This window comes from Sinocyclocheilus grahami, unplaced genomic scaffold, assembly GCF_001515645.1.
Source record: "Sinocyclocheilus grahami isolate Dianchi unplaced genomic scaffold, SAMN03320097.WGS_v1.1 scaffold639.1, whole genome shotgun sequence".
NCBI classification, from domain to species: Eukaryota; Metazoa; Chordata; class Actinopteri; order Cypriniformes; family Cyprinidae; genus Sinocyclocheilus; species Sinocyclocheilus grahami.
In genome coordinates this window covers 244,709-263,592 of record NW_015505818.1, presented here as the reverse complement: position 1 = coordinate 263,592, position 18,884 = coordinate 244,709, and the positions used below count along the sequence as shown (strand labels likewise).

The 18,884-nt window shown below is 36.6% G+C and overlaps 2 protein-coding genes across 5 annotated transcripts in view; both read right to left on the bottom strand.

Annotated features, from left to right (window-relative positions):
• The window catches only part of LOC107558286 (amino-terminal enhancer of split-like), a 20,785-nt gene extending 14,283 nt beyond the window's left edge, over positions 1 to 6,502 (bottom strand). For 2 of the 3 annotated variants that reach the window (XM_016241923.1, XM_016241925.1), the window contains exon 1: positions 5,886 to 6,502. In XM_016241923.1, the coding sequence (XP_016097409.1) occupies positions 5,886 to 5,912 (27 nt within the window). In that variant the 5' untranslated portion in view covers positions 5,913 to 6,502. The remainder of the gene's footprint in view (positions 1 to 5,885) is intronic. The other variant, XM_016241924.1, reaches the window with a different exon arrangement.
• Positions 6,503 to 13,431: 6,929 nt separating this feature from the next.
• Positions 13,432 to 18,884, bottom strand: part of LOC107558284 (guanine nucleotide-binding protein subunit alpha-11) — a 36,665-nt gene continuing 31,212 nt past the window's right edge. For both annotated transcript variants that reach the window (XM_016241917.1, XM_016241918.1), the window contains exons 5-7: positions 16,396 to 16,525; positions 15,170 to 15,323; positions 13,432 to 14,002 (exon numbers count right to left, since the gene is read on the bottom strand). In XM_016241917.1, coding sequence (XP_016097403.1) covers positions 13,812 to 14,002; positions 15,170 to 15,323; positions 16,396 to 16,525 — 475 coding nt within the window. In that variant the 3' untranslated portion in view covers positions 13,432 to 13,811. The remainder of the gene's footprint in view (positions 14,003 to 15,169; positions 15,324 to 16,395; positions 16,526 to 18,884) is intronic.

Genomic DNA, 18,884 nt, shown 5'->3' with positions numbered 1-18,884 from the left:
CACAAACGCGTGTGTGAGAGAGTATATATATATATATATATATATATATATATATATATAAATGTGTGTGTTTTCACAGTATGACTGATCTTTCAGCGGTTCACTTACACATGAGCAGCAGCGGTGGCGGTGGTTGTACACACAGTTAACAGGCGAGAGTGTGTGTATGTGTGTGTGTGATTATTTCAGAGAACATGAAAGCGTGTGTGTGTGCGTCCTGGAGGGATTAACCTCTCTCTGTTGGGGGTGTTGTAGTGAGAGGGGGGTCTTGTTAATTCAGTTGTCCTTAATAATGTCTTCCAGACCCCTTACCACCTTCACAACACAATACACACATAATAAACCCAGACTGCTCTGTGTGTGTGTGTGTGTGTGCGTGCGCACGTTGAGAGACAGAGAGTCTCATACTCAACAGAAACACAAGAGAAAAACATTATAGATTCAACAAAATAGATTCAATTCAAAAAGAAAATTTAGAGTTTTTGCTTGGTAAACAAAAAAACTCACTGCCACAATGATGAGGGTGGTTGTTAAGGCATTGCCATGGAGTTGCTGTGCAGTTGTTACAGTGCTCAGAGTGATGATGGCACATTGCCAAAAGGCTGTTACAGTGTTCTGGTTGGTTGTCAGGGTGATTCTATATGGTTGCTATGCAGTTTTTAGGGTACTCCGTGCTGGCCCAAGTCAAATGAAATCTCTATGATATTCTACAAGAAGACGTAATAGTTTGTATGCCAAAATCATACATAAACAGAAAACCATAAAGCCAGACAAACCCATGATTTGTATGAACATTCATGTCTGTATAAATACAGCAAAGTGAGCAACAGGCAAATAGGTTTGTTTAAATTAAGGCAGCACAGTTAACTGAAATAAAACCGAAATCACAATATGGTTTCATGCAATTGTCAAATATGCATGTTCAAGAAAGAAGCACGGTGCTTTGTTCTTTTAGCCATAAATATTAATACTTAGTAAAATAAAATTATTATTTATTATTTTCTTTATTTATTATTAATACTAAGTGATTTTTAAAAGCTTGACTTATTTTTGTATTTGGCAGTGAAATATTAGCAATATTTCTTATTTTATTTAATAATAATTATAATTATTATTACTAAATAAATTAAATAATTAATTAAATTAATAAAATAATTATATAGTCATATTATAAATGCAAAATAGCAAAAGGGAATTCCCCCTTTAGGTGGCTCTTATGGGGGGGATTTTTTTTAAATTTGAGGCTGGATCCAACCTAAAAGTTTCGTCACCCAGTGTATTTGTGTTTTACAATTTTATACAATAATGTTGTCGATTCACATTTATATTGTGAGGAAGGTTCTTAAAAATATCTTTGATTTCAAACTCGGAGTTGAATTTATTTTAACTAAAAAAAAGAAAAGTAAACAGTCAGTAATAAAATAAGAATAGCTAAATGACAAGCAATGGCACAAACTAATACAATAACAAGATACAACTATAATGAACTGTGCTTTAAGTTTTTCAGGTAGGTATAACGGTAATACTGAGGTATAGAAATACCACAGAAACTGAATAATCTAACTTTAAAATAACACTGGTTAATCTTGAATGTATAAATAAATATTAATGACAGGCAGCAGCAGGTTTATTTAGGTCGCTGTCTCTTTAAGACCTCATGCACGGATCTAACTATTATAAATACGTTTTGTTTCTCAACTGTTCACATTAACTTAATAGCCTATTTACCGACAATATTTAGTATAAATCAACTGTTAACGTGAATACTCATCAAGACGAATCCGTCTCGAATGCGTTTCGGAGGGCATTTACACCTGGTCTTTTCACAATCGGATAGCTATTCGATCAGAAAAAAAACACATGAACTGACCAGGTGTAAACAGGCCCTATGTGCACACGCTTTGGGTGTGAGCTCACAGAAATGGTCTCACAGAGAGCGCGCAAGTACTGAATTGAGCACTTTAAAAAATTGTAAGACTCAAAAGCACGTGCAAATGATACATTCTGTCATCTGTCCCGACGTCTTTCACGCTGAAATATTTGCGGGAATTTCCCGCGTTACAAGCGCGGAAACTGCGGGAATCAGTAGAATTATCCACAATCCCGCGCCGAAATTCGAGCCCTGATCACAATTCTATTTCATACCCAAAACTTGCTGCCCTAGCTCAAATCATTAACTCGTGTATGACCAATAATAACAGTGCTGCTGACCTTAGCAAACACCACTACATAAAGACATGTGATGAGAGAGAGATATGACTGATATGGGACTGACACACACACACACACACCCGCTCCTGTACAAACACGTGTCTCACACACTCATTCCTTCTAAACACTCACAGCTGATTGATTAGTGGCTTTCTGATTTCAGAATTCTGAAGTGAAATGTAACAATCATGCTGTGACATCATAACACGAGCTGAGAACAGAAATCACTTGTCTAATGGCTCAGTTATAACATCACAAGAACAAGCTGAAAGAACACAATGACTGACCTACAATAAGCCTGTCTGAGAACTTCCTGATGAATCATCACACTAATAACAGATATTCAAACAACCATGTAATGTTGAGATGTTATAAGGTTCTTTGGATACTTCTAAAACTCTTGATGATTCATTATATGTTCTTCAGATCAGTGTTTTGGTTTCTGACTTCTTTAAAGCACTGGTATGTAGATGCTTTTCTAAAGCACCAGAGAATAAAAGGTTCTTTGTGGAGTTCAGAAGGTTCTCTATAGGGCCTTTCGCACCACGGGAACCTTTTCATAGTACCAGAACTAATTGTGGAACTACCCACCCGTTCTTTCAATCGCTTTACGTATACGTCGACTTTCCATGTCCCATTATTGTGAAACCCGCGAGACACAACAAACACACAGCTCCGATCACAGCGTCCTCCATCCTCCTGTTGTTAATGTTGTTCTTCTTTGTTTCTGTTGTTGAACGCCGCGCACAAATGACGACGCTGTCGACCGGCTTACGTCACTTCTTAGTACACACTCTCGGTGTGAATGCAACCCTTTAAATGGTACCGGGAAATAGTTCGCGCAAAATCGTCCCAGTACTTTAGTACTGTACATTTAGTTCTGGAACTAAAGCGGTGCGAAAGGCCCTTATGAAGTAATCTCTGAGTACTTTGCTTTGGCTCATAACCACAGGTAAGCAGGAACAAACACTACCTGGTTCTAATTGAAACATTCATTTTTTTTAAGACTTTATGAAAAATAAAAAAAAGGAAAAACTTATGTTCCTTAAACACAAAACAAAGACAAAAAAAATTCAGTTCTCTCAGCACTAGACGGCTGCTGAATTCAGAGAAATGGAGTCAGGTTTCGTCCATTATCTCCACTGAGTTGAAGAGTTCAGATGGAGAGAGGAAGAGGATGGTCAACACAATCTGACGAAGAGCTGCTTACGGTCACATATAAATGTTATATTTTATGATTTATATTTAATGTTATATTTAAGTGTATAAATGAAGATTAACAAAAATTACAAAAATGTATTTTAACTTATTTAATAGAGGATTATTTATGTATTTATTACATGTAGTTGGGTATACTTGATAGTACATTATAATATACACAATATTTATAATATAATAATATATAATAAATAATTTATCATAAGAAAATAAATAATAATACAGTAAGATCTTATTTCATTTTCAGAGTATTGTTGTTTGATCGTATTAGGACTAGTTTCAAATTATGAAACAATTCCATTGGCATTCAGATTCCTTGAAGATTTCTCGACAAGGTGCTGAAAATACACAGAAATGGTTTGAGCATGTTATGGTTTTAAGTGTCACTTCATGAATCTATAAGGCTAAATCAATACTAACAGGAAACACCATCATTAACATACTACAAAGTAAAATATTAAATGCAGGACTCAGGATTTGTTTCAGGATGTTTCTCAAACTCGAATTTCAGATTCATGGGTTCAAGTGTCAGAACGTCCCGTTCACTTCCTCACACACATCCCAAGCTAGCTGAAGACCGAAATGTTCTCCTAAAATCTACCCTCTGAATTAACAAAAGGGCCTCAATTAGAGACACCCCCAAATCCATCCACTTGTGAGGTTTTCATTTAGCATCCCTGTGTTTGTTCACATACATCTGTGTGCACATGTAAAAAAAAGGCAATTAGGCTTGAGTGCAAACAAAATAATGACTGGGGACTCATTAACACAAGCTGCCAACTGTGTGCACAGGAACAATTCATGGAAACGACACAATTAAGCCTCTACAGGGAGGGAACCAGGCAACTGGTGTGCAAACAAGCAACTCCAACCCAACCTGAACCAGAAAACATTCAGAAACGCTTTCATTTAGACATGCTACCTGCAAACCTGACATCTGACTCATGAGATAAAGACCAAACACGTGGAAGAAAATTGCCAGAGAACAAGAAAGAAACATATTATTAAGACGCAAATGCAATGAAATAGCAATGCAAAATTAATGAATATTTAGAGACGTCTTCTAATATGTCTCTGAGGTAACTTTGATGCAAATTTAGATGCTAAAATCGTAAAACATTCCAATGGAATGAATAAAATTATATTGACAATATTAGTAAATCGATCTGTTCTGAGGCTCATTTTGACAATGCATTCCAATATGATTTATGTACGTCTAGGCACTTCTACCTAAAGCTATATATATATTAGGGCTGTGCGATATTGAAGAAAAATGCATTATGCGATAACTCATTAAATAATGCGATATTCGATATGCGATACGAAAATGCTTAAAGTGCCACATGCTCAGATGTTTTACTTTTTCAGTTCTGTGAACTGCTATAACTATCTTGTATCATATATATATGGTTATTTGTATGTTAAGAGTTCCTGTAAAACCACAACAAATTCCTTGTGTTTGCGCGCACACTTAAGTGGTGAATAAAGCTCATTCTGATTCTAATTTGAAAGCCCCCCTACAACAACTTCTGAAAGTGAACGGTATGTGTTTTACTCGAGCATTACATAAAAATGTCCTTTTAACATTAGTGTAATCATTTTAACACGAGTTTAGGAACTGAATAATAAAAAGGGAAAATGAAACACTGCTTAGTATTTACTCTTTGAATTCAATATGCACTGATTCTTATTTAAACTACAAAAGTTATTTAGGTAAGAGCGGCGAGTGATTTTCTCTTTGTCTTTTGTTCATGGCCCCCAATATTGCAAGCTGTAGCGATATGCATATTGCGATATGTACATTTGTGATATATTGCACAGCTCTAATATATATATATATATATATATATATATATAAACTTTGCCATTTAGAATTTAACATTATTATAATCTCTGGTGCATCACATGAGTTTATCATAAATATATATATTTTGTTATTACCATTTATAAGACTGGTACAACAGAAGAGCTCAGAATGACAAAAACATACTGTGGCAGTACTAATGGTAATACCATGATACTGAATCATTAGCATATTCAAAACTCATGGTATTTACATGTAACGCCAGCATATTTCAAAGAATACAACAAAAAGCTTGAATATCATATATAAACAGGTAAATATCAAAGTACCTTCTGATACAATCACTGTACAATGGTACTGCCAGAGTACATTTTTGTAAGGGGATACATCTAAAAACAAAGGTATTGCCATGGCACATGTCAAAAAACATAGTTTTACCACTGTACCATTTCCAAAAACATAGTATTCCCATGGTGCATGTAAGAAAAACATGGTATTATCAGGGTTCGTGTTCACAAAACATTACAGATATAAATAGAATGGTATTTTGTGTTGGTATGCTCTGTGAAATACACCAGTCTGCAAGTGCTTGTATGTCCACATCACCTGCTGTGTGACAATCAGCATGAATGAAGGAGAATGAGACACTTACCGAGTGCCTGGCTTGTGGAAACATCATATCAGCCTGTTTTTGTTTTGTTTGTGCTTTATTCTCTTCTTGTAGATGAAATCAAAAGGCTTTGGATGGATGTCGTCTTTGCTCGGTCTTGATTTGGTCTAAACTGCTGAGTTTGAAGGCAGAAAGGGCTTTAGTCTGCTCTCCTGAAGAGATTTGCTGGCTGTGATCTCCAGTTTTCCTGGATTTTGTTCAGCTTTACAAACCTAACGTACATCAACTTCAGACAGCGCCTTTGGAACAACACAAACAACAAGCAATCTTTACTACACTATGTGACATCGCGGTTTCACATGAGAAAAATGAATCTTCTGTTAAAATAGGCCGATTAATCCACCGCCAGGCTGATCATACTTGTCCAATTTCCAGATGCAAGCTACCTGGCTAAAGCTAATAGAGAAGTTTATATAGCAGGAAACGAACAAAATGCGTTTGAAAATGAGGAAAATAACGTTTAAATCGGGTCGTGTTTTCGCTAGTCTTGCGTGTGTCTGTTTATAAGCGGTGAAAGAGCAGCCAGCGCTTGGAAAACCATGCCTCTTCTGCCGCTTCAGGACTCGTATGGACGGACTCGTGATGCGACACGCTAAATTACGGAATCTACTATGGGGAGCGCTTTACTCATGAATATTAATTAGGTCGTGTGCGCGTTGCCTGGTAACCTTCCGGGAACGTATGTTTTCATTTTTATATATTTATTGACTTGCTGCTTCGTCTCCGAAGCTAAATATGGAATTTTTTATTTAATGTAATAACCTGCGAGGGATGAGATTTCGCTTTATTGTGTTATTTTGCACTTCTTTGGCAACACAAATATTACAAGTAACGCGAGTTACGTAATCAGATTACTTTTTCAAGTAACTAGTAAAGTAACGCATTGCTTTTTAATTTACAAGAAAATATCGGAGTTACTTTTTCAAATAAGTAGCGCAAGTTACTTTTTCTCCCAATGTATTGATTGACAGCTCTGGTGTTGCCATGGTGACAGAAATCAGAAGATGTTACAGTAGTTCTAAAATAAATATGAATATGCATGAACTCATCTCACTCACAAAAAAAAAAAAAAAACACACAGATTCAGTATTCCTCAAAATGAATAAAAAATGCAACTCAGGTTATGACGCAAACCTGCAATAATTAAATGTTAAACAACACAAATATCCTTTATGTATTTAATCCCATTCTATTTGCTTCTGAGCTTCGATGATCCAGTTCAAGCGTACTAATCAGCACAAATTACTCTAGACAAACATTTGTGTGTTTTTTATTGCTGAAGTGTGTTGAAATGTCTTCTGCATTCTACTGACTTAAATTTACTTTCCCTTCAGCCTGAGGCTTATTCATTTCACTTTTGGTGTGAAAAGGCTTTTATATTTGCCAAAAATATAACTTTTTTATTTTAAAAACAAACAAGCAAGCCCTGTCCAGATTTAAAAAGTAACGCAAAAGTAACGCAACGCATTACTTTCCATAAAAAGTAACTAAGTAACGTAATGAGTTACTTTTTTAGGGAGTAACGCGATATTGTAATGCATTACTTTTAAAAGTAACTTTCCCCAACACTGTATATATGTATGTCATACAAATACAAGTACACACTGACACCTCAAAATAAATTAGTGTTTTACAGTAAATGTATGTGTAATGTTATACTATTATTAATTAATATTATTATTCATGTTTATTTTAGGAATGTGTACTTGGAAGATTCATTTTTAAAAATGTGTTTGTATTCATTAATAATCCTTTGAAGCTTTTTTTTCTATATCTGGAGCAAATTTTAAAATAAGACTTGTTTGGTACCGTGCGTATGCATTTCAGCCAATCCGACAGGCGAACGCCACGTTGCGTCATTAATATTCATGAGACAAACCTTTATCGTAGTAGGATTCGTCCCTTGGTACATTCGCATGCAGGATTTAAGGTGGCGCTCAGGAGGCCCATTTTAAGATGTCAAATGGATGAAATGACAGTGGCCGGAAGTGTGTTTTGTCGGTGGAAGGTGTTGGAATTGCGCTGCTTTTGTTCCAGGTTAGTTGTACAGCGACTCCAACCTGCAACACTGGCAACTGCACCCATGGGAGTATTTCCACTGAAGTGAACATGCGATTTATTAATACCTCTAAGGGAAGAGATATTACAGGTGTGTGTTGAAGACGACATCCTGGGATAATATTACATTATAATTTGTTTTTAAGTTTTAGATGTTTAGACATGTTCCTCTATGCAATCTCTGTGTGTACCCCTTCTGGACAAAAACACTAAACCATATTTGGCAAACAATTTCAAAAATAAAGGCCAGGAGAGTTTTTATGTGCTGAAATTATAATGCAGATAAAACTAAATTAAATGACTTTCATTTGAAACATCTGAAAAGCAGCAATCTGCAGGATTTTAAAACCAGCTTCATCACTGTGTCTGTCACGCGACTCTGTTCCCCTTTTGGGCTCTGTCTTTACATTTATTTTGAAAGATGAAGCTCGTGATTATGGTAAGGGGCGTTACATTTCCGACGAGTGCTTGTGGTGTTCGGCCAATCACAATGCACTGGGTCAGCTGGCCAATCAGAGCAGACTGCGCTTGTCGGAAGGAGGGACTTTGTAGAAAACGAAGCGTTTGAGAGAGGCGGGGCATAGAGGACCTACAATAATGTACAGTATTTGAAAAATAATGTGTTTTTTGAACATTAAAGCATGTCAACATATTCTGTTACACCAAATACACAAAATAATGATCTTTAAAAAAGCATCATATGACCCCTTTAACACTTCAGCATTTCAGGCACTGAGAAGAAAACAAGTTACAAGACCATCAGCAAGTATAGGAACAAATTTATTTAAATTTAAAACAGATACTTTATAATTTTTTTGTTTGTTTTGTTTTTTGTTTTTTTTTAGAAGGCGGTTATGAAAATCATTTCCATGTTTGAATGAGGTTCAGGCAACAGTGGTTGAAATGAAACAAATACAAATAAAAACAACAATAAAATATGGCGAGAATGTCGTAAAATAAATTTCCACTATGTTTCCTCGTCTCGAGGATTTTGTTGCTTGTCCGAGCCCAAAACTCCCATCTGGACAAAGAGCACATGCTTTAATAATTACAATTCCTTACAAAAAAAAAAAAAAGAGCAAAAACAGCAGTTTATCTTCTAACTTAAATACAAAGTAAATCCATTTACGCTCTTCTTTAGTGTTTTAAAAGGGGACCGTGTCTAATTTCACGGTCTGCAAGTGATTTGGACAACAATTGGCACTTGTTATGAGTCAGTCTCAGAGAAGGGCATTGGCACGCACAATATTATACAACATTTACATTTGGTATAATTACAAAATAAAAGGGTACAAAGAAGCAGAGAAAGAATGAGAGAGAAAACCCAAGTCAAATGTACATGCTCAAGTGGTCCTGGACATAACAGCTTTCAGGTAATGCATTACAATGAAAGAACGGGGGATAAAAAGCAGAAATCACATTTGAATGACTCTTTCATTGGGTCAAAACGTCAACCATTGGACCGTCCACCACATAGATGCACCTAACCGTACCAGTAAGCATGCTTACATGGAAATAACATAATAGTCTCGCTCTGTCATCTGTAGAAATGTGACTCCATGTCAACAAGCTTATGTGTGCATTGCATCTTACCGAGCGAGTCTTTACAAGCAATCAAATGCAAAGAGTCACTGAACTGAATCGCAACCATCATGAGAACTGAAGCAGACACAGAACTCAAGAGGCAAGAGACCTTATTTTATGCTCCTGGAGACTTATTTTATGCACACTAGAGAAAGATAGAAATACGATAAGAATCATTTTCAAGCCGGATAAGTTGAAAGTGAATACAGTCAATTTAGCTGCCACAAATGCAACTTCCACAGCCAATTTTCCTTTTCAGGAATAATAACATCTGGTTTAATGGCACAGATATTTGAAGGAAACTCTAGTGCTCTCTTGAGTACTGAGGATTGTATCAATAAGACATGTTTGCAATGCTTTGGCCAAGCATTTATGCATTTGTATATGGTATTTTCTAGCCTAAATTATATCCAAACAGTTACCCAGAACAGCCAAAGCCTTCATAACTGATATGTTTATTCACTTGTCCACTGCTGAACTGAAACAAAGCCACAGGCATACGATTCTCTTGCCAGCAGCGGGACAGATGCTATTTTCCATGTACCACTCGCCGGATATTTAAGGAAGATTTTTTTTGAGAAAGGTGTTGGCTTGCAGTGTTTAGCGTACAAGGCGAACAAAATACATGCAGGTTGGCAAGATCGAATAAATATACAACGTTTGGCCTCCAAACCTCACTGACTGTGCCCTACGGACTGAAGAAGTGTGCTTGTCAGGTGCCTACGATCCTAAAATGCCCGAAAAACGTCTCACGGATCACAGAGGTAGAGGTTCTTGAGGGAACGTCGAATACGAGACTTCTGGGACTGGCACATTTATAGATACGAGTGGCTCAAACGGTCGGCCTGCTGCTCGAAGCGTTTGCCTTGTGGCACGAAAAACAAAACAAAAAAAAAAACGAAAAGTGCATTAAGAACAATCAAGCTGCTCCAGATACAACAAAGCAACACGTTCTCCTAGTGAGCAGAGACATAAACTCACCAGTCGCAGTAAACTAAGGTCCACTTTAGAGTAAGATGTACGTTTAAATTATGGTGTTTTAGACGATTTAGTGCTTTGTATCATCAGTTTCTTCAAATCTAACTCACTACGGACATCTAAGAAAACACTGCAGGATTTACAAAATGGTGTGGCATTTCCAAACCCCACTTAAACACTGAATTAAGTTTACAAATAACACGTCAGGTTTTATATCCATCAAGAAAGCGTTTGGGAGTTTGCTTCTCTAGTGGAGCGCCCGATGGCCGTGGCAAGTGATGAACTCAGATGCATGGCAGCAAAAGTGATAAAATAATGAATAATGCATGAGTATTTGGTGGAATGGGTGCATTTGTGATCGTGTTTCTCCCTCTACCGAATCACACATTGAGCTGTGACCAATCGTTTCTGGTTTTCATGTGGCGTGTTTTTTTTCGTAGCCCTTGATGAAAATGAATGAAAATGAAATTGATTTTCGACTGTATAAAATATCGACTGTAAAAGAACCGTAGAACACGTTTTTTTTTCTATCTGTGCATCACATACGGAAACAAGCTGTGAATTTATAAAGAAATCGAAAATGAAATCAGAATGTAAAGAAAAAGTCACTACTTGCAAGCGTCGAAATAGATCTTCAATTACAGATAAAAAGCTGTCTATTTTTTATATGGTACATTTCCTATGTTTGCTTTTAAGCAGTTCACCTAAACATCATTTGGAAATTTAACAAATAAAAAAAAATCTGTAGGAAAGTGAAAACTGTGGTTAGGGAAAAATAGTTATAGTACAATATATTGCGTTTTTGGGGGGAAAAAAAAAATCAGATTTTTTTTAATCCATAATGGAGGTTTATACAGCAGTACAGACACTAGAGTCTCCTATTTCTGTCTCATAACATGGGAGTGCTTCAAATAGGAAAAGTGGAAACAATAGCATTCAAATGATCAACAACTTCAGATCTGGTCCATAAATTATATAAATAAAATGCTCTTTATTTAATAATTTTTTTCTTTTGCTTAAAAATCATATTTTTATTTTTATATCTCATATAACATTCACACCATAGAGGAGGCTGTTTCCCTATCCATCTCTGATCTTTCCAAACGCCTTCGAACAGCCAGTCTTTCTCAGACTATTACTCATCACGTTCGTCCTCCACACGTTACCGTCAGGTACAGCTATGTGTATATCATTTGACGTATTCATAGTGACCAAAAAAGAAAAATCAGAAATTAAAACGAAGAATCACAGTATCAATAATATTGTAATTCATAAGAAAACCAACAGAACCGTACACAATTACGAAAAAGTGATTTTTTTCGCCAAAGATAGTGTACCACAGACGCTTTGTACATAAGCAATAATGTGTATACGTATTTACAAATATAAATATACACAATCAATTAACTTCAGCGCATAAATGCTTTCCCGTTTCCCCAACCTCGTCCTCCCGCGATCCCACCGGAACTCGCGCGAAATTCGTGAAATTGTCAACCGAAAAAGTTACGTTATGACAATAAAAAAAACTGCGTAAACAAATAATGGATTGTGTGCATCCGTGCTGCTAGATGACGACGATACCCGCGAGTCTGCAGCCTGGATTGTGAATTAATAAAGTATCTGTTCGTGAGCGGAAAAAGATAACCGCGCACTCCGAAACGACTTTTTAGATGGTGAAATTAAAACGAAACCAGGAAGGAGGATAAAACATAACAACTGTGAGGGAACTGTCAACGTTAAATGTGGAAATCTGCGGAACAATACCTATCGTAAATGTATAATCCTGTTTTGCGCACATTTAAAAATCCTTAACGTTGTCTCTTACCCACCATTAATTCGACTGCCATTATAATTTACTTTATATTCGGTAGCAGTAGAAGTAGCTATAGTTACTTATCATTAAAAAGTTTTTAAAATGATCATCTCAGCAATATACACAGATTTAATTCGTTTCATCTCTCCATCGCGTGCTTTGTATCGTTTTGCTTATATAGGCATTCCTACACTATTTTCGTTCATTATCATTTTTTCCCGATTTTTTTTTTGTTGCCGTTGTTTTTTTTTTTTGCATTTACAATGCTCTCACATGAAGTTTACATTCATCGATGCGAGTTGAAGACTAGCCTCGTCAAGAGAATCATCTCTGCGAGTGAAAGGTTCTCCACACCATCAGTGGAACCCGCTGGAACCCACTGAATTCTAGAATCCGTTTCGGAACTTCCGGCACCACAGCACTAGTCCATGTGTCCATGTACAAGTATGTAAATATGTTGTGATTTTTTTTTGTTTTTTTATTTTTGGTCTTTTTGCAGGGCTGTGAAAACCACATTTTTCCATTCATCCAGGCGGAATTCCAGAGAAACGCTCAGAGCAGATGACGTGATTGAAGCGAGTGATACTCTACAGGAAAGGAGAAGGAACGTCACTTCCAGTTTTTCAGGCCAGCGTATCACAGGTCATTCTCATCGTAGCTCCGCCAATCCAACATTTCCATGAAACATGTGAACGCTGAAGTGGCTAGTAGGAGTCTAATGCCCTTTGTCAAATCCGAGCCACTTTTTTTTCTTTCTTTTTTTTTTGGTGGTCAAATTTGATAAAAGGGAAAGAGGCCTTTGACGAGAGCTGCCCAGGGATGAGCGGACAGACTTTCGCAAACAAATAAAAAACAAACGATGAGCAGGACATGTCCATTATGATTCCGCTGGACAGAAAGAGGAAAACTCTGGAAGCTAGTAAAGAGAAATCAAAAGAACCGTGTGTTTCTGAAAGTGTACATGATGCATGTGTTTGTGTGTGTGTGTGTGTGGTGTGTGGACGTAGGTGTGCGCACACTCTGTGGGTGCCTGTTTTATGTTGATTCATGTGTCGGACTCGTCGCACGTCTCACACCAGGTTGTATTCCGAACGCTGAAGTGGCTAGTAGGAGTCTAATGCCCTTTGTCAAATCCGAGCCACTTTTTTTTCTTTCTTTTTTTTTTGGTGGTCAAATTTGATAAAAGGGAAAGAGGCCTTTGACGAGAGCTGCCCAGGGATGAGCGGACAGACTTTCGCAAACAAATAAAAAACAAACGATGAGCAGGACATGTCCATTATGATTCCGCTGGACAGAAAGAGGAAAACTCTGGAAGCTAGTAAAGAGAAATCAAAAGAACCGTGTGTTTCTGAAAGTGTACATGATGCATGTGTGTGTGTGTGTGTGTGTGTGTGTGTGGTGTGTGGACGTAGGTGTGCGCACGCTCTGTGGGTGCCTGTTTTATGCTGATTCATGTGTCGGACTCGTCGCACGTCTCACACCAGGTTGTATTCCTTCAGGTTTAGTTGCAGGATGGTGTCTTTCACCGCCGCGAACACAAAGCGGATGTTCTCCGTGTCGGTGGCGCAGGTGAAATGCGAGTAGATGATCTTGTCGCTGTCGGGGTTCAGATCCACAAACATCTTCAGGATGAACTCCCGTGCAGCCTGGGCGTCCCTTTGGGGCCCTACAAAACAATGTGTACATGGAGTTAAAAACTTCAGGAGACCTGAACCAGTTCATTCTTCCTATTCATTTACTCCACAATAAAGAGCTTTTTTTTAAATCTTGAAACAAACCAACCAGCTGAAAGATGAATCATAGCATTATAATAATTGATTTGGAACAAAAAGTATTTGTAAAGCTTAAAGGGTTGTGTATTTGTTTTTTTTTGTTTTTAATGAAAAACTTGTCTAAGGCCAGAATAATCGAAGTTTGGCGTGGCTAATATTGAAGTTGTTGAAAAAAGTCTCTTACGCTCACCAAGGTTGCAGTCATATGATCATAAATACAGTAAAAACAGCAATATATGATCATAAATACAGTAAAAATAAACAAACTAAGGAATTTGGCTGTGCTTTTTCCATTTAAAATAAGAGGCAACCACTGCATTTTAATCATGATCCAAACAAAGATGTTAAATACATGTTATTTAGATTGCAATTAGATTGTATAATTTTGAAATTTGAAGCAAAAACAGAATGGTTTGATTTTAGCTTTGTGAATGAGAAGCAAATGTCACTCTCTGACAGCAGGTGGCGCTTATGGAACAGCAGGTATTTATAGGCTGCTACCCCTTTAAGGCCGAATGCACAGATCCAATATAATGATGCACTTGAGATTTCTTTCTCCACTGTTTACGTTCACTTAAGACATAACTGACTGTGTTTACGAGAATACTTGCCGAGACAGTTATTTTGAGATAATTTTGTGTGTATGTGTTCATTCAGATGCAAAGATACGCGAAAGAGGAATCAATTCTGTGTACGCGCATTGTCTGAAACGCGGCTCTCTGTGCGTGCTTTGAATGAGTGCGCGCAGCTCCGAATGCACGTGATTGGTTTAAAACACTTGAATGTTTAAATCGGCAAGACTTAGAAAATATGTGCAAACGAAACTACCGTTTTACCCCTACAAGCTAGTGAACAATGCAAATCAAGGAAATAATTTTATATCACTGTTCAAGATAGCCCGTCAGGCAGGGTGGTGAAACATTTTGGTAGCCCGACTGGAAAACCCAATAGCCCCGGGACGTCGGGCTAGCGATTTTGCGAGCCCTGCATGCATTACATTGGGACTGTTTGCATAAAACCAGTCTACATGAAAAACACTGTACGACAGGAAACCAACATACCATCGAACTCTGGGAAATAGTCGACCAGGTGGGAGTAGGAGATCTTCTCCTCCAGCAGGTCCTTCTTGTTTAGGAAGAGGATGACAGAAGAGTTTTGGAACCATGGATATGTGATTATCGTCCTGAACAGAGCCTTGCTCTCCTCCATACGATTCTGAACACAAACACAAAGATTGGATCGTCATATATGTCAGAATGCAGATTGAAAAATAACTTGCTGACAAATAAAAACTTTAGGCCGTGAATCCAAAATCTGCAAAATGTTAATTATTTTACCAAAATAAGAGGGATCATACAAAATGCATGTTATTTTTTTTTATTTAGTACTGACCTGAATAAGATATTTCACATTAAAAAAAACATACATATCAACATATAGTTTACATATAGTTCACAAGGGAAAATAAGTAGAATTTATAAAAATGACCCCGTTCAAAAGTTTTCATATGCTTGATTCTTAATCCTGTTTTGTTACCTGGATGATCCACAGGAGTTTTTTGTTTTGTGATAGTTGTTCATGAGTCCCTTATTTGTCCTGAACTGTTCACATGAACTACAAAAAAAAAAAAAAAAAAAAAAAAAGGTTTTTTTTTTTTTTTTTTTACCTTAGTCAGTTACCAACACAACTTTTGAACGGGGTCATTTTTAAACTATTATTTTCTCTTGTGGTCTATATGTAAACATCTTTTATGTGAAATATCTTATTCAGGTCAGTACTAAATAAAAAATAACATGCATTTTGTATGATCCCTCTTATTTTGGTAAAATTAACATTTTGCAGATACTGCAAAGTGTATGTAAAATTTTGACCACAACTGTGTGGGTGTGTGTATGTGTATATATATATATATATATATAGAGAGAGAGAGAGAGAGAGAGAGAGAGAGAGAGAGAATACTATTCCTTAAAGTTAGATTTAATATTTTAATTCAATTTTTAATAAATTTTTATTTCCAATGTTCTATTGATATTTTTATTTATTTATTTCTTATGCATTTTTTTATGATTGTTTTTAAATCCCTACTATGGAAAGCACTTTCAACTACTATCGTGTATGAATTGTGCTATACAAATAAACTGAAGAAGTATACAGTGTGCAATTATGAATAGTTCAAACTGTAGTTGGCAACATTGTTGTCAAATTACCACCAGAAAATATACTAAAAATTACAAGACCACCACAGAAAGGTAAAGATAAACACGTCTATAGTAAATGAGTTGCTTACCTCATTGTCCGATTCGACTAGAACCTGATCGTACTCGCTCAGAGCCACCAGGAACATGATGGATGTCACATTCTCAAAACAGTGGATCCACTTCCTGCGCTCTGACCTCTGACCCCCCACATCAACCATCCTGAAAGACAAAGAGAGCGAGCGTTTGCATTATTGATTTGTTACTGACTTTATATACATTAATAATTCATGCTTATACTGTGCACAGTATGCAAATCTTCTGTATGCATGAAAAAACGTGTTAAAATGCACAGTACACAACCAGAACATGCTTCATGGAGCACTGTATCCCATAATGCAATGACCTTACAGTCTCTTGTGTGCTGAATGCACTGAAAGTGATATCAAACACTTGAACTCCTTTTTGACACATTATTATATGCAAGTTAAGACATTTTGAAGCATATTTGAATTAAAAAAGCAAATTAACTATATTCATTGTTGAGATGACACCTGGGCTGACTGAATCTACAATATAGTAAGGCCATGTGACAGCAGCACAGTACAGTACTGTTTGTTTATCATTGCATAATGCATTTACACATTAAAAAATACTAAGCAATATACAGTATATGTATACTTACAGTATACAGTGTACATCATAGTACGCACTATGCAAGCATTTAACTCTGAACAAAATCACTTTATGCATACTGTGCAGTATATACTGTATATTATTTAAAATATATATATTTGATATATACATATATATATGCATTGCATGTTAAATCCAGCCAGTCCAGGAATCATCTTCCAAATAAAATATTTTTAATGCAATTTAATGCAATGCAATTTTGATAAAAATATAGGAAATTTGCAAACTTTGGTAACACTTTATTTTACGGTGTCCTTGTTACACGTTACATGTACTTACTATTATAATAACAATTAATTATGCATAATTACATGCAAGTAGCCCTAAGCCAAACCTTAATCCTAACCATATAGTAAGTACATGTAGTTAATTAATATTAATCAGTATTTAATGTATAATTACACTGTAACAAGGACACCTTAAAACCTTAAAATGAAGTGTAACCCAAACTTTTTTTGCAAAACAAAAAGCATAATTCAAAAACATAGTACAATACTGTTTATTTACCATGGCATAATGCATACATTAGTTTTACATACCATTTAAAAAACAGTAGGCAATATACATTATATGTATACTTACAGTATACTGCATACAATGTAGTATGTATAGTATAAATATTTCAAATAGTATGCTACACTGCTGTCACATGTCCACATTGTTACATGTGTAAATAAAAATATTTTTAACGCAATTAAATACAATTTAAAAGAAAAAATATGTAATGCAATTTTGTGTAAAATGTTTTTATGTGAACACCTGTCAGTCCAATCACATAATGAGTCAATAAAGATACATGTGGAAATTTGCATACTATACATAATATGCATACTGCATTAAGAGTAGAGGCAGTATCTTAGCATGCTTTTCTGAACATATTCGAAGTCCTAGATTTCAGAAACATGGTAAATGTGTGCAGCCAGAACTGCCGCTGATTTTGGGATTCATACGGCTCCCCCTAGTGGAGTCAGAGCTCCAGTCCTGAGCCAGCAGTTCACAGAGGGGCCTTTGATAAATGAAGCCCTCTAGGATTGGCTGCCCAAAATAAAGCTCCTTCAGATAGAAGCGTCCTCATTTCCTTCAGCCAGGGGCTCGCTGACCTACTTCTGAACATGCACGTGCTCTTTAATGTAGGACGAGTCTCCACATTCACTCCGCACTTAGCTAACTTTGGCAGGAGGACAGACAGAGAGAGCGAGAGACGTAAAAAGATAGAGAGTTTTACTCTTCAGGGAAACTCGATGCGAGGTGTGTGAGCGTTTAAGACAGTTTTTACAGAGATTAACAAACCACAGAGCTGATGGTAATCATTTATGGAGTCAATATGGCAGAGAGGGCAGAAATAATCTCGTGTGTTTTGATGAATTTTCATATCATCACGCACATAGGAACAATTCCAAAACACACCGTAAATCTCATCAGCATCTTATCACATGCACATTTTAAACGTGTAGTCGCACTGGATAAATGTGTGCAAATATAGTAATTTTGTCATTAAACTTAAATAATTAGGCTGCAAAATCTATAAATCTACACTCTAAAAAACGCTGGGTTAAATATAACACAGCGCTGGGTTAAAAAGGGACAACCCCAGCTATTGGATTGTTTTGACCCAGCTATTGGATTGTTTGACCCAGCGGTTGGGTTTTTTTGACCCAGCTATTGGGATTGTTTTGACCCAGCGGTTGGGTTGTTTTGACCCAGCTATTGGGATTGTTTTGACCCAGCGGTTGGGTTGTTTTGACCCAGCTATTGGGATTGTTTTGACCCAGCGGTTGGGTTGTTTTGACCCAGCTATTGGGATTGTTTTGACCCAGCGGTTGGGTTGTTTTGACCCAGCTATTGGGATTGTTTTGACCCAGCGGTTGGATTGTTTTGACCCAGC